Source organism: Natator depressus, chromosome 1 (assembly GCF_965152275.1).
Source record: "Natator depressus isolate rNatDep1 chromosome 1, rNatDep2.hap1, whole genome shotgun sequence".
Lineage (NCBI taxonomy): Eukaryota > Metazoa > Chordata > Testudines > Cheloniidae > Natator > Natator depressus.
In genome coordinates, this window is record NC_134234.1 from 1,174,283 (window position 1) to 1,194,157 (window position 19,875).

The window sequence follows — 19,875 nt, forward strand, 5'->3', positions numbered from 1 at the left end:
TGGTGAGGCCTCATCTGGAGTACTGTGTCCAGTTTTGGGCCCCACACTACAAGAAGGATGTGGATAAATTGGAGAGAGTCCAGCGAAGGGCAACAAAAATGATTAGGGGTCTAGAGCACATGACTTATGAGGAGAGGCTGAGGGAGCTGGGATTGTTTAGTCTGCAGAAGAGAAGAATGAGGGGGGATTTGATAGCTGCTTTCAACTACCTGAAAGGGGGTTCCAAAGAGGATGGCTCTAGACTGTTCTCAATGGTAGCAGATGACAGAACGAGGAGTAATGGTCTCAAGTTGCAATGGGGGAGGTTTAGATTGGATATTAGGAAAAACTTTTTCACTAAGAGGGTGGTGAAACACTGGACTGCGTTACCTAGGGAGGTGGTAGAATCTCCTTCCTTAGAGGTTTTTAAGGTCAGGCTTGACAAAGCCCTGGCTGGGATGATTTAACTGGGAATTGGTCCTGCTTCGAGCAGGGGGTTGGACTAGATGACCTTCTGGGGTCCCTTCCAACCCTGATATTCTATGATTCTATGATTCTATGATTCTATGAAAGGTGGAATTGTTATCTGGGTATTGACTGTGCCAGAAGTCCAGGGAGTGATGACTGAAGATCTCTCTGAGGATGCCTGCAGCAGCCTGGTAGCTCTCGATCCCTGAGTGATTCTGGTTCTCAAAGATTGTGTTAAAATCCCCACCCAGGCACAGGGACTAGTGAGGATCCAAAGTGCCGAGGAAGGCAGACAGCTGTTGATAGAAACACACCCACTCTTGGTCTGCATTCAGGGGTAAACATTGGACAGATTCAATGTCAGCCCCTCCACACAGCAGACAACCTGGTATGACCTCGGCATCTCCCAGCATCTCAGGCTGTAGGTCCAGGGAGAACAGGGTGGTCAGCCCAGCTGAATGAGTGCTGAGGTGTTTAAAATAGACTCGGTCCCCCCACTCCAGCTGCCAACTAGTCTAGGTGGTTGGATCCATGTGGGTTTCCTGCACGCAAACCACAGAGTACCCTACATCACAAAGGAAGGAGAACACCTGTTATCTGTGGAGACCTACCCTAGAGCCTCTGGTGTTCAATGTTGAAAAGGTAGTTGGCTACATCCTGAGGGCTGAGGAGGATACTCATGGGCAGGAGGATCCCCAGCCAGCCTTGCAACAATCGCTGACCAACCTGAAAGGCTTGTCACAGAAGTTGCGGGCCCAACTGTAGACTAGGATGTCTTGCCTCGCGGTTTGCTTCCACTACTCCAAAACAGCCATCGTGGCCCTGAAGACGAGATGGTAGTCTTCCCAATGCTGGAGTTGGAGCTTCACCTTACCCTTGAAACCACAGGTGTCCACCAGAAAATGGTGAAGCTCTGTTACCCAGGATTCTTTCTAACCAAAGCTCTTGGAAACTTTTACTCTGTGTGAGGTGGTGTCAGGAAATAAATCAGGGGAGACACGGCTGTCCGACCGATAGATGGCTGGCACAAGCAGGACAACACAAGTGTGCGTTCATTTAAAACTAAACTTTACTTAGTCCCAAACACTTATACACACGTCCGCAACAGGTTAGTAAAACACCCTCAACCCTTGATAATTACCAAAGCTGAGTGTCACTCTCGAGTGACAGAGCGGCAGTCCGTCTGCCGGTGGGAAACACAAGATGCATCCAGAGGGAGAGTCCAGTCCCGAAGAGTCCCACCATCTCAAACTTTCCCCCCTTTTTTATACATTAGTAAAAAAATGATATATCTTTTAAAGCAAACTTGTTAAGTAAGCAGTTTCAATGGTCAAGCAAGAAGTTCCTTCTGATTATTGATTAACCAGGTGTGGGTTTTTCCAGAGTTTGCAGCCCTGAGGCCCCAATAGACATTCCTGGGGCACATCCTGCTCTTCTAAAATGCATGTACCAGCAACTTCAACACAATTCTTATCAGGAAGGACAAGGGGTCAAGCTGCCCTTTCTGTTGCATCCAAAACCCCTCCCCTCCTGACTTGGTCAAACAGAGACTGCTGAATGTCCAATGTACAGCATGCTGACTTGGCTGCTTTTAGCAATAAACCATCGTTGTTTCTGGCACTTTATTGGTTAGCCAAAGACTCCCGGTACAGCTGATCCCGGAGGACAGTGGGGGACGTTGTCGGTGACCTATGTTGATCCTCTGGCTTGACCTCTGTTATGACCCTGTGGCCCACAGAGATGGGCAAAGAGGGAGCATAGCACTGGTGTGGGGACTGTACCGGTGGTGCCGCGTAACCCGTCTCTATGTCCAGAAAGGGAAAGGGATGTCAAGGGAAGAGAGCAAGCCCTATAGGGTCAGGGAGCAGAGAGAAAGAAACCTGCCCCCTGAGGTTCTTTCAAGGAGAGGGGAAATAAGAGAACCCCTGGGCAGAAGCAGTATGGAAGATGGACGAGACAAAATGAGTAGGGCTCCTCTGCCCCCTCCTCCTTCAGCTCCTGCTTCTGCTCTGTGGCTGTGACTAGGGCTTGCAGACCCTGAGCTGAGGGTTTCTTCTGCTGCTCCAGCCACGGCAGCCTTGCCTCTTTCCTTCACCGGCAGCTCGTACTGGGGCTGGACACACAACAGGGTTGAGGCTTGACAGAAGAGATGGGGTAAGACTGTAATTTCAGGGATCCACCTGTGAGCAATTAGACAGGTGGTAGCCCAGTGTAGTATAGACTGATTCCCCAAATCATCATATTGATACAGCACAGTAAGGACAGAAAAGGGTACAGTGTCTCTCTCTCTGTCCAGTAAGTGATCCAAGGAAGAGGCCCCAGCACCATGCACCAACTAGCTCTGCACAAAGCTCAATCTGAGAGCCAGAGCACAAGGAGAAAATATTTAGGTCTCTTTATGAGTAAAGAGCTGGAGCAGCCTGCCCCGGATCTGTTTGGTCCTCACCCCGTAAATCATGGGGTGTAGCACAGGGGGCACCACCTGGTACACACTGGTAAAGAGAATGTGTAAATACAGTGGCACATTGTGGCCAAACCGCTGTGTAAGAGAGAAGAAGAAAATTGGGAGGTACAAAGCAAAGATGGCACAAAGATGAGAGATGCAGGTCCCAAAAGTTTTGAGCCGGGCATCCTTTGTTGGGAGGCGGAAGATGGCCTGGAGGATCTGAGTATAGGACACGGTGATAGAAAACACATCTACTCCGATCACAGAGAAAAGATCAAACACGCCATAGTAACTACTGATGCGGATGTCAGCGCAGGCCAGCTTCACCACAGCTAGATGTGCACAATAGGTGTTGGGGATGATGTTGGTTCTGCAATATGGCAAGCGCCTTGCCAGGAAGGGGTAGGGTAATGTTAGTATGACACTGCGCAGCACCACGGCCAGGCCGATCTTGGCCACCAGGGAGTTTGTCAGGATGGTGGAATGTCTCAGGGGATGGCAGATGGCCACGTAGCGATCCAAAGCCATGGCCACAAGGATTCCAGACTCCATCCCTGAGAAGCAGTGAACGAAGTACATCTGGGTGAGGCAGGCACTGAAACTGATCTCCCTGGAATTGAACCAGAAGATGCTCAGCATTTTGGGCAGGGTGGATGTGGACATGACCAGATCGGTGATGGCCAGCATGAATAGGAAATAGAACATGGGACCGTGGAGGCTCGGCTCCCTCTTCACGATGAACAGGATGGTGAAGTTCCCCAAGATGGCTATGATGTACATGGAGCAGAAGGGGATGGAGATCCAGACATGGGCTGCCTCTAGGCCAGGAATGCCCAGCAGGATGAAGGTGGAGGGGTTGGTGAAGTTGGTTGTGTTGGATTCTGACATGGAGCAGGGGAGAAGGTGTCCAACTCTGAGGCATAAGGCTGTCTCCTGCGTGTACAATATGTTCCTCTCACTTTCTGTGTGTTCCCAGGGTCTCGGGTGATGGTCACAGTAGAAATGCCTGAATGGAGAGACAACGTTAATATGAGACACTACATGTACTAGTGGAGGCTGTTCTCATGGGAGAAGCAGATTAATCTCTCTGAACACACTGAAAAATTACATTTTAATTACTCAGAGAAAATAACTATGAACAATAATCCTACTAAATCCAATTCCATATTTTGTGGTGTTCTCTGAGTTAATAATTCCCACACTTTGTGGTGGAGAACCTGAAGAGACACCAGCAGGAAACACAAGTCTGGATACTGTTTATCCGTCATTGTTCCTTAATCCAGTGAGAGCCAGGATAGGGAGTCCATACTGAAGGGAGTTCCCCATTCATCCAGTTGCTCGAAATCTGAGAGTGAAAAAAAACAAACTTTTCCCAAGACATAGGTTGGAAGAAACATCCCAACGAGAGCATACCTCAGGGAAAAGATCTGGGTGCCATAGACAGCAGCTCAAGAGAAACAATTGCTCATTTGCAGCAGTGGACAAAATAAAAGCAATGCTGAGATCCCTAAGATATGGAATGAAGAATAACATGTTTGGGATGTGTGTTCAATTTTGGTCACCCAGTCTCTATTAAGGACATATGAATATACAAAAGGGATTTCCAAGACAGGCTTTGAGAAAAGAGGAGGTTGCCATATGGAAAGAGATAGAAAAGTCTGGGACTCTTTACTTGACAACAAGAGACAAAGAAGAGAGCATATGATATAGGAGAGGAAAATTAAAAAAATGAATTTGATTTACATTCAAACGCACAGTTCCCAACCAGTTCCCAACTATAGACACTTAGTGCTCCAAGACGACTAATTCCCAAAAGCTGAGGCAAATTGTCAGCAAAACTGATTGGGAGGAAAAATTTAGACACAAAAATATGAATGAAAATTGGTGATTCTTTGAGAACAGCTTATTAGATAGTGGAAAATTCATGATTCCACAGTCAACAAAGTGAACAACTCTGGGTAAAAACCCAGTTCAATGGTAAAATGAAGGCAGCCATTGGGGGGAGGGGAAGTAATATGTACCAAAGAGAAAAAGGTTAAATAGATAGCCAAGAATAGAAACGGTAAGTTATGAAAACTGATAAGGGCATTAAAACTGCAGGAAAACTCCATGTTTGGCAGGGCTATGGATCATAAAAAGGAGGTTATTCAGTATATTAACAACAAGAGAAGTCCTAGAAAAGTTTTATGTCCATTCCTCTGTTAAATGGGAAGTATTAAAAAATAAAGGGAAAGGTTTATTTATAAAAGAACTGACAAGGTGAAGGAACAATGGAAAAGCTGGTACGGGATTAGTTCAAAAAAAGTCTAGAAATGTAAGTAATGGCAGTCACCAACAGGTTTTATGCAAAACAGATCTTGTCAAATAAAACTGATTTCATACTTTTATGAAAGTACACTTTGCTTCACCAAGGGTACACAATTGGTGGATCAAGGGAACAAAGCAGATGCAACTCACCTTGATTTCTCAGAGGCATTTGATTTAGTAGGGGAAAATATTGAGTAGAAAAAGTTAATACTTTACAATATCAGTAGAGAACATGCATAATGGACTGAAAACTTGCTAAATGATGGAGCTCAGAAAGCTGTTCTCAACAGGCCTTTCTCAGTATATGGGGCTTTTTGTAGTATGGTTCTGAAGGGGTCAGTTGTAGGGCGAGGTTATTCAATATTTTCATCCGTGATCTGGAGGATGCTGTGCATTGCACCCTCAGCAAATTTTCAGATGACACTAACCTGGGAGGAGAGCTAAATATGCTGGAGGGTACGCATAGGATACAGAGGGATGTAGACTAATTAGAGGATTGGGCCAAAAGTAATCTGATGAGGTTCAGCAAGGACAAGTAAAGAGTCCCGCACTTAGGACGGAAGAATCCCATGCACCACTACAGACTAGGGACCGAATGGCTCGGCAGCAGTTCTGCAGAAAAGGACATAGGGCTTACAGTGTCTGAGAAGATGGATATGAGTCAACAGTGTGCCCTTGTTGCCAAGAAGGCCAATGGCATTTTGGGAAGTATAAGTAGGGGCATTGCCAGCAGATCTAGGGATGTGATCATTCCCCTTTATTCAACATTGGTGAGGTCTCACCTGGAGTACTATGTCCAGTTTTGGGCCCCACACTACAAGAAGGATGTGAAAAAATTAGAAAGTGTCCTGCAGAGGACAACAAATATGATTAGGGGCCTGGAACACATGACTTATGAGAAGAGGCTGAGGGAACTGGGATTGTTTAGTGTGCTGAAGAGAAGAATGATGGGGGATTTGATAGCTGCTTTCAACTACCTGAAAAGGGGTTCCAAAGAAGATGGATCTAGACTGTTCTCAGTGGTAGCAGATGACAGAACAAGGAGTAATGCTCTCTAGCTGCAGTGTGCGAGATTTAGGTTAGACATTAGGAAAACTTTTTCACTAGGAGGGTGGTGAAGCACTGGAATGCGTTACCTAGGGAGGTGGTGGAATCTCCTTCCTTTAGGTTTTTAAGGTCAGGCTTGACAAAGGCTTGGCTGGGATGATTTCATTGGGGATTGGTCCTGCTTTGATCAGGGGGTTGCACTAAATTACCTCATGAGGTCCCTTCAAACCCTGATATTCTATGATTCTGTGATCTGGAAGGAAGTAGAAAATCACTGCAGATAAAATTTGTGGATGACCCAAAGATTAGGAATATAGTCGCAATGAGGCAGCCAGGGCAGGCATAATGATTGATCTGGAGAATTTGGAAAGTGGTTCCCATGTAAACAAAATGTTTCAATTCAGTCAAATGCAAATTGATCCTCTTGGAACAGGGAATGCAGGTCAGACCCCCACACGACAGCACTGTATTATGGAACGCAAGGACCCTAAAAAGGATTCAGTGGACATTGTGGACAATCAACTCATCGTGAGCTCCCAGTGCGACACCGTAGCATAAAAGGATGATGGGGTGAAACAAACTGCATCCAGTCCTGCAGTCCACATTTGAAACAAAATGTTGAAAACTTGGAGAGGGGGCAGAAAAGAGCCACAAAAATGATTGGAGGATGGAGAAAAAGCAGGATCATGAGACTTGAACGTGTATATCTCCCTCAGTTATCACTAAGATGCTCAAGCAGAGACTTTCATGGGGAGGAAACTCTGGGTAATAGCGGGCTACCAGAGAAATGCTGAGCAAGACCTCCAAAGGGCTGGAAACTGAAGCCAGGCAAATTCCAGCTTGAAATTAGGGTCAAATAGTTAGCACTGAGGGTGCCTAAACATGAGCACACACTGAGAGGGGAAGTGTGGGATTCTCCCGTTCCCCATGTTGTCAGATCCAGACTGGATGTTTTCTGGAAGATCTGCTTGAAAGGTTTTTTACACTTCAAATGCTGCATAGACGAGGCAATAGCACTTCCATATAGACAAGATTTACACAGAGGGAAGGGGTTCTCCCATCAGCAGAGGTAATCCCCGAGAGGTGGTAGCTAGGTGGATGGGAGAATTCATCTAATGCTGTCTACACCAGGGCGCAGATTATCCAGCAAGTTCTTGGAATGTATTGGAGATATTTTTTTGGTTCCAGAAGCTGGAGAAAGCTACCAGGAGAGAGGCTTTTCTGGACATGATTTTGACATAGAAGGAGGAACTGGTTGAGAATTTGTAAGTGGAGGGTAGCTTGCAGGAAAGTGACCATGAAATGTCAGAGTTCATGATACTAAGGAAGGGTAGGAGGGAAAACAGCAAAATAAAGACAATGGATTTTAAGAAGGCAGACTTTAGCAAACTCAGGGAGTTTGTCGGTAAGATCTCACAGGAAGCAAGTCTACGGGGAAAAACAATAGAAGAGAGCTGGCAGTTTCTCAGGGAGGCATTATTAAGGGCACAAGAGCAAATGATCTCACTTCGTAGGAAAGACAGGAAGTATGGCAAGAGACCACAATGGCTTAACCAGGAGATCTTGAATGATCAAAAAGAAAAAAGGATCCTACAAAAAGGTGAAACATGGTTAAATTTAAAAGCAGGACTATAAACAAATAACACACGGACGTAGGTGCAAAATTAGATAGGCCAAGGCACAAAATGAGATCAAAGTAGCTAGAGACATAAAGGGTAAGGAGAAAACATGCTACATATACCTTAGAAGGAAGCGGAAGAGCAAGGACAGGGTAGGTCTGTTACTAAATGAAGAGGGGAAAACAATAACAAAAAATGTGGAAATGGCAGAGGTGCTTAATGACTTCTTTGTTGCTATGTTCAGCAAAAAGTTTGGTGGTGTTTGGACACCTAACCAAGAGAATGTCTATGAAAATGGGGTTGGTTCAGATGCCAAAATAGGGAAAGAACAAGTTAAATGTTACTTGAACATGTTAGATGTCGTCAAGTCACCAGGGCCTCACGAAATGCATCCAAGAATACTCTGAAGGAACTGACTGTGGAGATAGCTGAGGGATTAGCTGTTCTCTTTGAAAAGTCATGGAAGACAGGGGAGATTCTGGAAGACTGGATAAGAGCACATATTGTGGCTATCTATAAAAAGGGGGAAAAGGGCAACCCAGGCAATTACAGACCGGTCAGTTTAACTTCTGTACCAGGTAACATAATGGAGCAAATAATTAAGGAATCTATTTGCAAATATCTAGAAGACCATAGGGTGATAAGTGAAAGTCAGCATGGCTTTGTCAAGAACAGAACATGTCAAACTGACCTATTCATGATGACAACAGCACCTCCTTTGTCAGCCTTTTTGATTATAATGTCAGAGTTGTTTCTGAGGCTGTGGATGGCATTGTGTTCCGCACGGCTGAGGTTAGGGGGCAAGTGATGCTGCTTTTCCACAATTTCAGCCCGTGCACGTCGGCGGAAGCACTCTATGTAGAAGTCCAGTCTTCAAATCAGCGGCACTGCTATGGGTGCCCGCATGGCCCCACAGGATGTCAACATTTTTATGGCTGACTTAGAACAACGCTTCCTCAGCTCTCGTCCCCTAACGCCCCTACTCTACTTGCGCTATATTGATGACATCTTCATCATCTGGACCCATGGAAAAGAACTCCTTGAGGAATTCCACCATGATTTCAACAATTTCCATCCCACCATCAACCTCAGCCTGGTCCAGTCCGCACAAGAGATCCACTTCCTGGACACTACAGTGCTAATTTACAATGGTCACATAAACACCACCCTATACCGGAAACCTACTGACCGCTATTCCTACCTACATGCCTCCAGCTTTCACCCTGACCACACCACACGATCCATCGTCTACAGCCAAGCTCTGCGATACAACCGCATTTGCTCCAACCCCTCAGACAGAGACAAACACCTACAAGATCTCTATCAAGCATTCTTACAACTACAATACCCACCTGTGGAAGTGAAGAAACAGATTGATAGAGCCAGAAGAGTTCCCAGAAGTCACCTACTACAGGACAGGCCTAACAAAGAAAATAACAGAACGCCACTAGCCGTCACCTTCAGCCCCCAACTAAAACCCCTCCAATGCATTATTAAGGATCTACAACCTATCCTGAAGGATGACCCAACACTCTGACAGATCTTGGGAGACAGGCCAGTCCTTGCCAACAGACAGCCCCTCAACCTGAAGCAAATACTCACCAGCAACCACATACCACACAACAGAACCACTAACCCAGGAACCTATCCTTGCAACAAAGCCCGTTGCCAACTGTGCCCACATATCTATTCAGGGGACACCATCACAGGGCCTAATAACATCAGCCACACTATCAGAGGCTCGTTCACCTGCACATCCACCAATGCGATATATGCCATCCTGTGCCAGCAATGCCCCTCTGCCATGTGCATTGGTCAAACTGGACAGTCTCTATGTAAAAGCATAAATGGACACAAATCAGATGTCAAGAATTATAACATTCATAAACCAGTCAGAGAACACTTCAATCTCTCTGATGACGCGATTACAGACATGAAAGTTGTGATATTACAATAAAAAAACTTCAAATCCAGACTCCAGCGAGAGACTGCTGAATTGGAATTCATTTGCAAATTGGATACAATTAACTTAGGCTTGAATAGGGACTGGGAGTGGCTAAGTCATTATGCAAGGTAACCTATTTCCCCTTGTTTTTTCTTACCCCCCCCCCCCAGATGTTCTTGTTAAACCCTGGATTTGTGCTGGAAATGCCCCACCTTGATTATCATACACATTGTAAGGAGAGAGATCACTTTAGATTAGCTATTACCAGCAGGAGGGTGGGGTGGGGGGAGGTATTTTTTCATGCTTTGTGTGTATAAAAAGATCTTCTACACTTTCCACAGTATGCATCCGATGAAGTGAGCTGTAGCTCACAAAAGCTTATGCTCAAATAAATTGGTTAGTCTCTAAGGTGCCACAAGTCCTCCTTTTCTTTTTGCGAATACAGACTAACACGGATGTTACTCTGAAACCTATCATCAACTATTTAGTTCATGTCATGGACAGTAAAGTTATTAAGTTTCCAGATGATGCCACATTGGGAGGGGTTGCCAGTCCTCTGGAGAATCGGATAAACATTCAAAATGATCTGGAAAAACTGGAGAAAAGGATGATTCGGGGTGTTGAAAACATGACCTCTGAGGGAAGACTGAAAGAGCTAGGTTTGCTTAGTCTGAAAAAGAGAAGACTGAGGAGGGACATGATAACAATTTCCAAATACCTAAAAGGTGTTACATGGAGGGAGAAAAAGTGTTCTCCTTAACTTGTGAAGACAAGACAAGGAGCAATGGAATTAAATTGCAGCAAGTGTGGTTTAGGATGGACATTCGGAAAAGCTTCCTGACTGTCAGGGTGGTTAGGGAAAGCAGGGAGGTTGCGGAATGTCCATCATTGCAGATCTTTAGGAGTAGGTTAGACAAAAACCTGTCAGGGATGTTCTAGATGGTGCTGGTCCTGCCACGAGTGTAGGGGACTGGACTTGATGACCTCTTGAGGTCCCTTCCAGTTCCATGATTCTATGATATAGCTACATCTTTCTAAGGTGTGGATTTTTTTGCTGTTTCAAAAAAGGCAAATGCAATGTTAGGTTATATTAGAAGAAGTGTTACATGAAAGTCATGGCATGTGATATTATTCCTCTACTCAGTGCTAGTTAGGTCTCAATTGGACTCATGTGTCCAGTTTTGATCACCAATGTATAGAAAGGATGTAGAAAAACTGGAAAGGATCCATAGGCAAGTAACATATGTTATGCAAAGAATGGAATGCAAACTGTATGAGCAAGCTGAAGGAATCCGTATGTTTATATGGAAAAGAGGTGATTAATGGGGGACATGAGGGTGGTCTTCCAATTCTTGAAAGGCTGCCATCAAAAGGCAGAGTAAATTTATTCTGCGTTACCACAGAGGCGCAGGAGAAGAGCCAATGGGTTCAAAGTCCAGCATAGCAAATTTAAATTAAGTTTCAGGGAAATCTTCCTAACTTTAAGAACAGGAGGCCAATGGAACAGACTCCAAGGGAAGTCATGGAAGCTCCTTCTGTGGAGGTTTTCCAAAGAGGTGTGAATAGCCATCAGTCTTAGATGACTAAGACAAAACAAATCCTGCATCATGTCAGGAGGATATACTAGCTTTCCTTTTTGTTCCCTTATAACTCCATGGCTCTATCAATCTATGATGGAAAATCCTAGTGTCGACCAGGTCTTAGTCACACATAAGTCTTTTGGCTCAATACAGAGGTAATTGAGTGAAATTAAATAGGCCGGTGTTTTACAGGAGGTCAGACAGGATCATCAAAAGGTTCCTTCTGACGTTAAACCCTATGGATCTATTGATAAAGAAAGTAGATCAGGCATTTATAATTAGTGTGTCTCATAACATGAACAAGGAAACATTTAATTACATTGAAAGTCTGAACTTATAACATTGAGAAAAGATAATTGCTAACATAATTCATATTTGGTCTGAAGAACTCCTTCCTGCCAACATTGTTGGAGAGAGGAGCATAGAAGAACGGGATTCAAAATTTGATTGGCCATTGCAGGTGGTGCTGGTAGCATAACCTATAGTCAAGGTTTTTTGATACCTTCACACATAACAGTTCAGCCGACTTCTGGAATGAAGCTAGGACAAAGTACGTGTTACCCATGTTAAAAATTCTCATTATTGTTCGAGTGAGGAGCCCTAACACCTCCAAGCTTTCCAGCAGATAAAAGTCAGGTAACAGCCCCTGTCCCTCTGCCCCATTAACAGACAGAGTCCTGAAATACAAGAGTAGGGGGTGACCGTGTCTATGCATTAACATACAGTTGGCTTCTGACGTCTGTTCTCGGTTCTTTCTCCAAGGGAAGATTTGCCTCACTGGGGCCTGAGCACAGCGCAGGCTGTGGTCTCAGAATTTGGCCTTGTATTGCACATCTAATAACATCTTTCATCCTGAAGGATTCACTGTGACACTGAAATGCACTACCTTGGGGCTGGAGGCCATTAGGCGGAATGAGCAGGGGTGCAGAGAAAAGAATGACATTTTGGCTAGTGATTCTTTAGCAAACTCATCACTGATGGCAAGGGCCCTTGGATTTCTCATGGTTGTGCAGAGCGGAAAGAACCACAAACTTACTCTCTATCCCACCACACCCACCTTGCATGGGGCTTGTCGATCTGGTGAGCTCCTCAGCAAGAGATGGGTACCTGTGAATTCTGAGACGGAAGCGTCCTCCCAAGGAATCCCCCTCAGGTAGCCGTGTCCTACACCTCTCTCACCCCAGCATCTCAAGTAATATCCCATGCCAAGAGCAGACACAGGGGTGTGCGTAGTTTATAATATAGCTCTGTGTAATCCCAGTGGGGTTCGCTCAGCCTCGAGAGGAGAAGGGGGCATCTGAACATAAACAGGCTGCAGACAAGCATGCCTGTGCTTATGTGCTAATTATCCAGCTTTAGGAGTAAACAGTAATTAAGGAACCTTCCCAAAGGGAGATGAGAACTCATTGGCTCCATGCTGAGTCAGAGAGGAATTGGCTGCTCTGTACGTTTGTGTGTATACATTTAAAAATTATAGGTAATGAGAAGAAAACTAGGGATAATACCTAACTCTCCAGAGGGTCTGATATCCTGTACATTCTCAGGAAACATCGGTAGATAATAGACAGAGAGATCTGGAGAAAGTTGACTAAGAGGAGAAACAAGCATTTACAGCAATCACATGGGGCTGTCGCTAAGGATCAGAGATCAGTACTTCTTATCAGTAAGTATCATCCTGCTGTGTAGCACCTTTGATTGAGTGATCTTCAAAACACCTAACAAAAGAAAGTCACTCTGATCCATCCCCATTTCACTATTCAGTAAGCTGAGGCACGGGGAGAAATGACTTGTACAAGGTCACGTGGAGAAAAACTGACAGAACCCAAATATCCTGACTTCCCTTCCATAAGCACCATCTCTCTCTCACTAAGTGACCACATGACAACAGGAAAATGGACTCATGGTCTTGCAGGGACTGTTCATTGGGGGCAGGGTGGGAAGCAATTCTCTGCGGTTCAACCTGGAAATGGGGACTGCCAAGCACTCTGGCACACCAGTCTGGGCCCCCTCTCACACTGTGAGGCTGTGACAAGATGCAATCCACTCAGGTCTTGCACTTACACGGCCATACACAGACAGGGACACACCCAGCTGCAGTTACATGAATGCTTTCCCCAGCCATGCATGGAACAACAATAGAGAGGCTCCAGCCAGTTCCCCCCAGCTCCCCAGCCTAGGACCCAAGAGCTGTACCATCTTGCCCTGGCCAAAAGACTGACCAGTGTAACTTTATCTCCCAGTCTGCCACTCCCTCAATGTGAAGAGGACAATACATCAGCCTGAGCAGATTTCCCTTTTATGTTTCAAACGACAACCTGTATTAAGTAAAAAAAATAGAAATCAGATTTATTAATTACAGAAAGATCGGCTGTTAAATGATTATAAGTAATAGTGTAAAGAACAAAGTTGAAATCTGAGAAAAAAACAAAATTACAAAATAAGTTCTATACACTAGACAGGCTTTGAATCAACCAGTGTGTCATCCTGATGGTATAAACAATCCTCCAATCTTCCAGACACAGGCTAGACCTCCCTTCAGCCTGGGAACACAGCTCCACTTCAATCCCAGTTTCTAACACGTTCATTTGTGAGGGGAGTGAGGCCAAGTGATGATGTCGCTTCCACATTTTATTGCTTCTGCCATGCAGAGGGAGCTTCATTTTTCCAAGCCAAAGCTCCCAGCACAGTTAGTGGAAAAGAAGAGCCACAAGATGGAATCCACTGGCTCATGAGCTGGCCACATCCCATTGCATGCTTTCAGAACTTTAAGTACAAAAATGATACATGCATACAAATAGGGTAATCATATTCAGGAAATCATAAATTTTCCATTGGTATCATACATAACATATTTTATATACTTTGTAAAAATCATATCATAATCATATCACCCTGTGGTAAATATGGTGAAGACAGGGTGTTGCTTTGGGGAACAGAGAATCACACATCCCCCGTTAGTTTACCGAAGGAGAGTAAGTTACTGACTGATGCAGAAGCAGTGTGCACAAGGCTCTCTTGACTTTTTGACCATACAACTCCCAAGTGTTACAAACATTGTAGTAAAAACAATGAGGCATCCTTGTGGCATCTTAGAGACTAACAAATGTATTTGGCCATAAGCTTTCATGGGCTAGAACCCACTTCATGAGATGCATGGAGTGGAAAATACAGGAGCAGGTATAAACACATGAAAAGATGTGAATTGCCTTACCAAGTGTGATGTCAGTCTATCAGCACAATTCAATTGACAGCAGGATACCAGGAGAGAAAAACTATCTTTTGGAGTGGTAATAAGAGTGGCCCATTTCAGACAGTTGACAAGAAGGTGTGAGTAACAGTAGGGGGAAATTCATATTGGGGAAATTAGGTTTAGGTTTCGTAATGACCCAACCACTCCCAGTCTTTCTTCAGGCCTAATCTGATGGTGTCCAGTTTGCAAATAAATTCTAGTTCTGCAGTTTCCCGTTGGAATCTGATTCTGAATTTTTTTGTTGAAGAATTGCCATTTTTAGGTCTGCTATTGAGTGACCAGGGAGATTGAAGTGTTCTCCTACTGGTTTCTGAACGTTATAATTCCTTATGTCCGATTTGCATCCATTTATTCTTTTGCGTAGAGACTGTCCAGTCTGGCCAATGTACATAGCAGAGGGGCATTGCTGGCACATGATGGCATATATCACATTCATAAGGCAATTCACACCTTTTCATGTATTTATACCTGCTCCTGTATTTTCCGCTCCATGCATCTGATGAAGTGGGTTCTAGCCCATGAAAGCTTATGCCCAATCAATTTGTTAGTCTCTAAAAAGTGCCACAAGGACTCCTCGTTATTTTTGCTGACAAAGACTAACATGGCTACTGCTCTGAAATCAAACATTGCAGTGTTATCCACAGGTGTTCTTGCTAACTTCTGTGTACCTTTCAACACTTTGTAGATCAGCCTAGTGATCTCAAAAGTCAGCAAATGTACTTTCTGTGCAACATTGTTAATCATTGTGCTTTTCCAACTAGTGAAAACTCAATACATATATGAGTCAATGCCATGAGGTGTTGTGCCTCAGTTTCCCCCCTCCCAACAGAAGACAAGGTTTATTATCATTTCCCTCCTGTGACAAGCTTCGTGCCTGTGAACAGTTGTTAGCTGAGAAGCAAAAGGCACATACGGCTTCTTGTTGATTACTCCTAGTATGTCCAAAAGCTTTCCCCCCAAATCATGCCTGCTACATCTTTTCATAGGTTTACCATCCGTACCAAATTTTTTTGTGATAAGATTTACCATTAGCAACTAACTTTGCATTATGAGATTTCACAATAAAAGCAAATCCTTTATCACAGGTAGGCATTTCCAGGTATTTTTATTACACCACACCTTGTGCTTGGACAGTTTGTTCAATACCCATTGTGTCTTTCAACTCCTTTCTAAACCTTAACATGTGTTTAACTACTGGTTTACCTTTCCCCTCAGTGTCTCTTTCAGGAAGGATCTCAGTCTAAAATCATCTTTGGGGTCTTGCTATGACAGGGTCTGGGGAGATAAAGATGTAAGGGGACTTCCCGTGTTGGCTAGCCCCCTGTGGAGCTGCTTCCCAACCCCAGGGTATGGCCATGCAAAAAATCCACCCCTTCTTCACCTTGGTCACTGACTAATGCGGAGGCGGAGTGCCGAAGCCCCTCTTTAGATTTTGAACAAATAACTCCCAAGTGTTGCAAATCATTCTAATTGTAGTCATACCCACAGTTGTTCTTGTAAAGTTTGGTGTACCTTTTAGCACTTTGTAGATCAGCCCTGTGATCAAATGTCTGAAAACGTGTGTGACATTATTAATATAACCTTACAGATCATTGGTGCAACCACTGTTATATATTTGCAGCAAATATTGTACAAAGGTTATTGTGTAAGGTGTCTATGGAAAGGTTATGGTTTGCTAATTATGATTCTGCTATCTTTGTGTGTGTGTGTATTATTTTTGTAGTTGAAGTTATGAATATTGGCTATGTACTTGTAGATCAATGTGTTTTGATTCTGAAGTAGCCTTAGTAAACCATTTGGTCAGCTTCTTGAGAAAGGAATTTGCAAATTAAATGCCCAATCAAGAAACACTTAACTGACAATGGGCCTTGGAAGACTCCAATGCACATAAGAAGTCTTCCTGGGGATGTTCAAGATAGCATGTGAGCAATGGCTTCCGCCTGTAAAGAACTGAGGCATGCATGGACATGTGACTTGCCCATGTGACTCTGAACACCATTTTGCTGTGATTTTCCACAGTAAGAACAAAGAGGTGTTCTTACACCTGGAAGTGGCGATGAAAGGCAGCGGCCTCATCTCCATCTTGTCTTGACTCACGCTTCATACCTCTGGAGGGACTTTGCTACAAACTGAAGCTCTGAACAAAGGGCTGAATGACCCATCCAGGCTTTCCATGTACTCCAGAGACTTGATTTGAAGCTGCAGTTTATTCCATCACTGCTACAAGCCTGAACCAAGAACTTTCCCAGTAATGTACGTAAATACTTCCCTTTATTCAATTCTAGCTCTCATCTCTATCTTTTCCCTTTTATGAATAAACCTTTAGATTTCAGATACTAAAGGATTGGCAACAGCATGATTTGTGGGTAAGATTTAATTTGCATATTGACCTGGGACTGGGAAATTGGTTTTCATTTCTCCCTATAACGAATGGCTCTGGTGGTGATCCTGGGAAACCGGAGGGTCTAAGGGAATTGCTTGTATGACTTGTGGTTAGCCAGGGGGTTAAACCAAAATCTTCTCTGTTTTGCTGATTTGGTTTCCCTGAGTGTGGAAAAGAACCCCAGCCTTGGGCTGTAATTGCTCCACTCTAAGCAATCCTTGCCATGTTTGTCTTTCTTCCACAGGACAGAAGCGACTTTGTCTGTACAAAGTGCAAGCTGGTCTCCATCTTGGAAGAGAAGGTTCAAGGTCTGGAGCAACAGGTATCGACCTTGCGTTGCAAAAGAGAAACTGAAGATTTCATGGACAGACGTCAGGATATGCTTCAACAGACACAACGTTCTGAAGATTCAGAGCAGGTTGCGCAGCGGGGACAGGAGGACGGTGAAGAAATTTGGCAGCATGTGACCTCCAGAAGAAGAAAGGGGAGCGTCCATGTACCAGCAACGCAGATACAGGTAAGTAACTGTTTTCATGTTCTCTCTACAGATACTAATGCGGAGAGTGGACTAGATGATGCATCTGAGGGAAGGGAACAGAAGGAGACTCCGCCAATTGGAAGGCATGAGATGCGCTGTCCTAGGGTTGGGGGTTCCACGACCACTGCTCCCAAGAGGAGGAGGCGGGTGGTGGTGGTGAGGGACTCTCTCCTCAGGGGGACTGAGTCATCTATCTGGGCCCTAACCGGGAAAACCGAGAAGTCTACTGCTTGCCAGGAGCTAGGATTCACGATGTGATGGAGAGACTGCCGAGACTCATCAAGCCCTCGGATCGCTACCCCTTCCTGCTTCTCCACATGGGCACCAATGATACTGCCAAGAATGACCTTGAGCGGATCACTGCAGACTACATGGCTCTGGGAAGAAGGATAAAGGAGTTTGAGGTGCAAGTGGTGTTCTCGTCCATCCTCCCTGTGGAAGGAAAAGGCCTGGTAGAGATCGTCGAATTGTGGAAGTCAACGCAGGTGGTGTCGGAGAGAAGGCTTTGGATTCTTTGACCATGGGATGGTGTTGCAAGAAGGAGGAGTGCTAGGCAGAGACGGGCTCCACCTAACGAAGAGAGGGAGGAGCATCTTCGCAAGCAGGCTGGCTAACCTAGGGAGGAGGGCTTTAAAATAGGTTCACCGGGGGAAGGAGACCAAAGCCCTGAGGTAAGTGAGGAAGTGGGGTACCGGGAGGAAGCATGAGCAGGAGCACGCGAGAGGGCAGGGCTCGTGCCTCATACTGAGAAAGAGGGACGATCAGCGAGTTATCTCAAGTGCCTATACACAAATGCAAGGAGCCTGGGAAACAAGCAGGGAGAACTGAAAGTCCTGGCACAGTCAAGGAATTAGGATGTGATTGGAATAACAGAGACTTGGTGGGATAACTCACATGACTGGAGTACTGTCATGGATGGATATAAACTGTTCAGGAAGGACAGGCAGGGCAGAAAAGGTGGGGGACTTGCATTGTATGTAAGGGAGCAGTATGACTGCTCAGAGCTGCTGTATGAAACTGCAGAAAAACCTGAGAGTCTCTGGACTGAATTTAGAAGCGTGAGCAACAAGGGTGATGTCGTAGTGGGAGTCTGCTATAGACCACCGGAGCAGGGGGATGAGGTGGACGAGCCTTTCTTCTGGCAAGTCACGGATGTCACTAGATCGCAGGCCCTGGTTCTCATGGGAGACTTCAATCACCCTAATATCTGCAGGGAGAGTAATACAGTGGTGCACAGACATCGCGGAAGTTTTTGGAAAATGTAGGGGACAATTTCCTGGTGCAAGTGCTGGAGGAACCAACTCGGGGCAGAGCTCTTCTTGACCTGCTGCTCACAAACGGGGAAGAATTAGTAGGGGAAGCAAAAGTGGATGGAAAACCTGGGAGGCAGTGACCATGAAATGGTCGAGTTCAGGTTCCTGAGACAGGGAAGAAAGAAGAGCAGCAGAATACGGACGCTGGACTTTTGAAAAGCAGACTTTGACTCCCTCGGGGAACTGATGGGCAGGATCCCCAGGGGGAATAACATGAGGGGGAAAGGAGCCCAGGAGAGTTGACTGTATTTTCAAGAATCCTTATTGAGGTTACATTCCAAACTAGGCCTTTTCAATCATCCCTCATTCCTTTAATAACTTGTCTCTCTTCTTTCAAACTAACCCTTTAAAAACAAAAATCTCCTTTTCTTTCAGTTCTCTTTCTATTCTTTAATAACATGCCAAACAAGGCCTTTACCATCATCTCTTCTTACTCAACCTCACCCAATAACTTTTCTTTCCTCTAAACCTTACCCAAACTTTCTTTTTTAATCTTAAACTCCCTCACTCTGGTCTTCCAACCTTTTTCTCTAAATGTATCAAAGCACAAACACACACAAGACTCCTCCTATTCAAACATAAGAATTTTTTTTCTAAATGGCCAATGGCGCCAATCTTCGGTGCCAACGGAAATGGGGATGGAGGGTGGGACACAAGCCCTAAATGGGGTGTGGAAACCTGTCAAAAACGTATGGTGATGAAAGCTATCGAGTGGTATACTACTACTATGGAGATCCCCCATAATTATTGAGGTTTTTTTAAAAAAAATTATAGCCTCTCTAATCTCCCTGAACATTTCGCAGTAATTATCACCACCCTAGTCAGGTGGTCAGTAGTATATATCCCTACTGCTGTAGTCTTCTTATCCGAGCATGGAATTACTGTTCATAAGGATTTTATGGCACAGTTTGGTTCATTTAAGATTTTTACTTCATTTGATTCTGCCCTTTCACTTATAGTGCCCCTCCCCTACCAGCACAATCTGTTCTGTTCTTCTGAT

At 44.7% G+C, this 19,875-nt stretch overlaps 1 protein-coding gene across 1 annotated transcript; it reads right to left on the bottom strand.

Moving 5' to 3' along the window:
* Nucleotides 1–2,833: 2,833 nt before the first annotated feature.
* Nucleotides 2,834–3,781, bottom strand: LOC141994463 (olfactory receptor 52E4-like). The gene has a single exon (XM_074964727.1). The coding sequence runs from the start codon at nt 3,779–3,781 to the stop codon at nt 2,834–2,836; it is 948 nt and encodes a 315-aa protein (XP_074820828.1).
* Between the last annotated feature and the right edge of the window lie 16,094 nt (nt 3,782–19,875).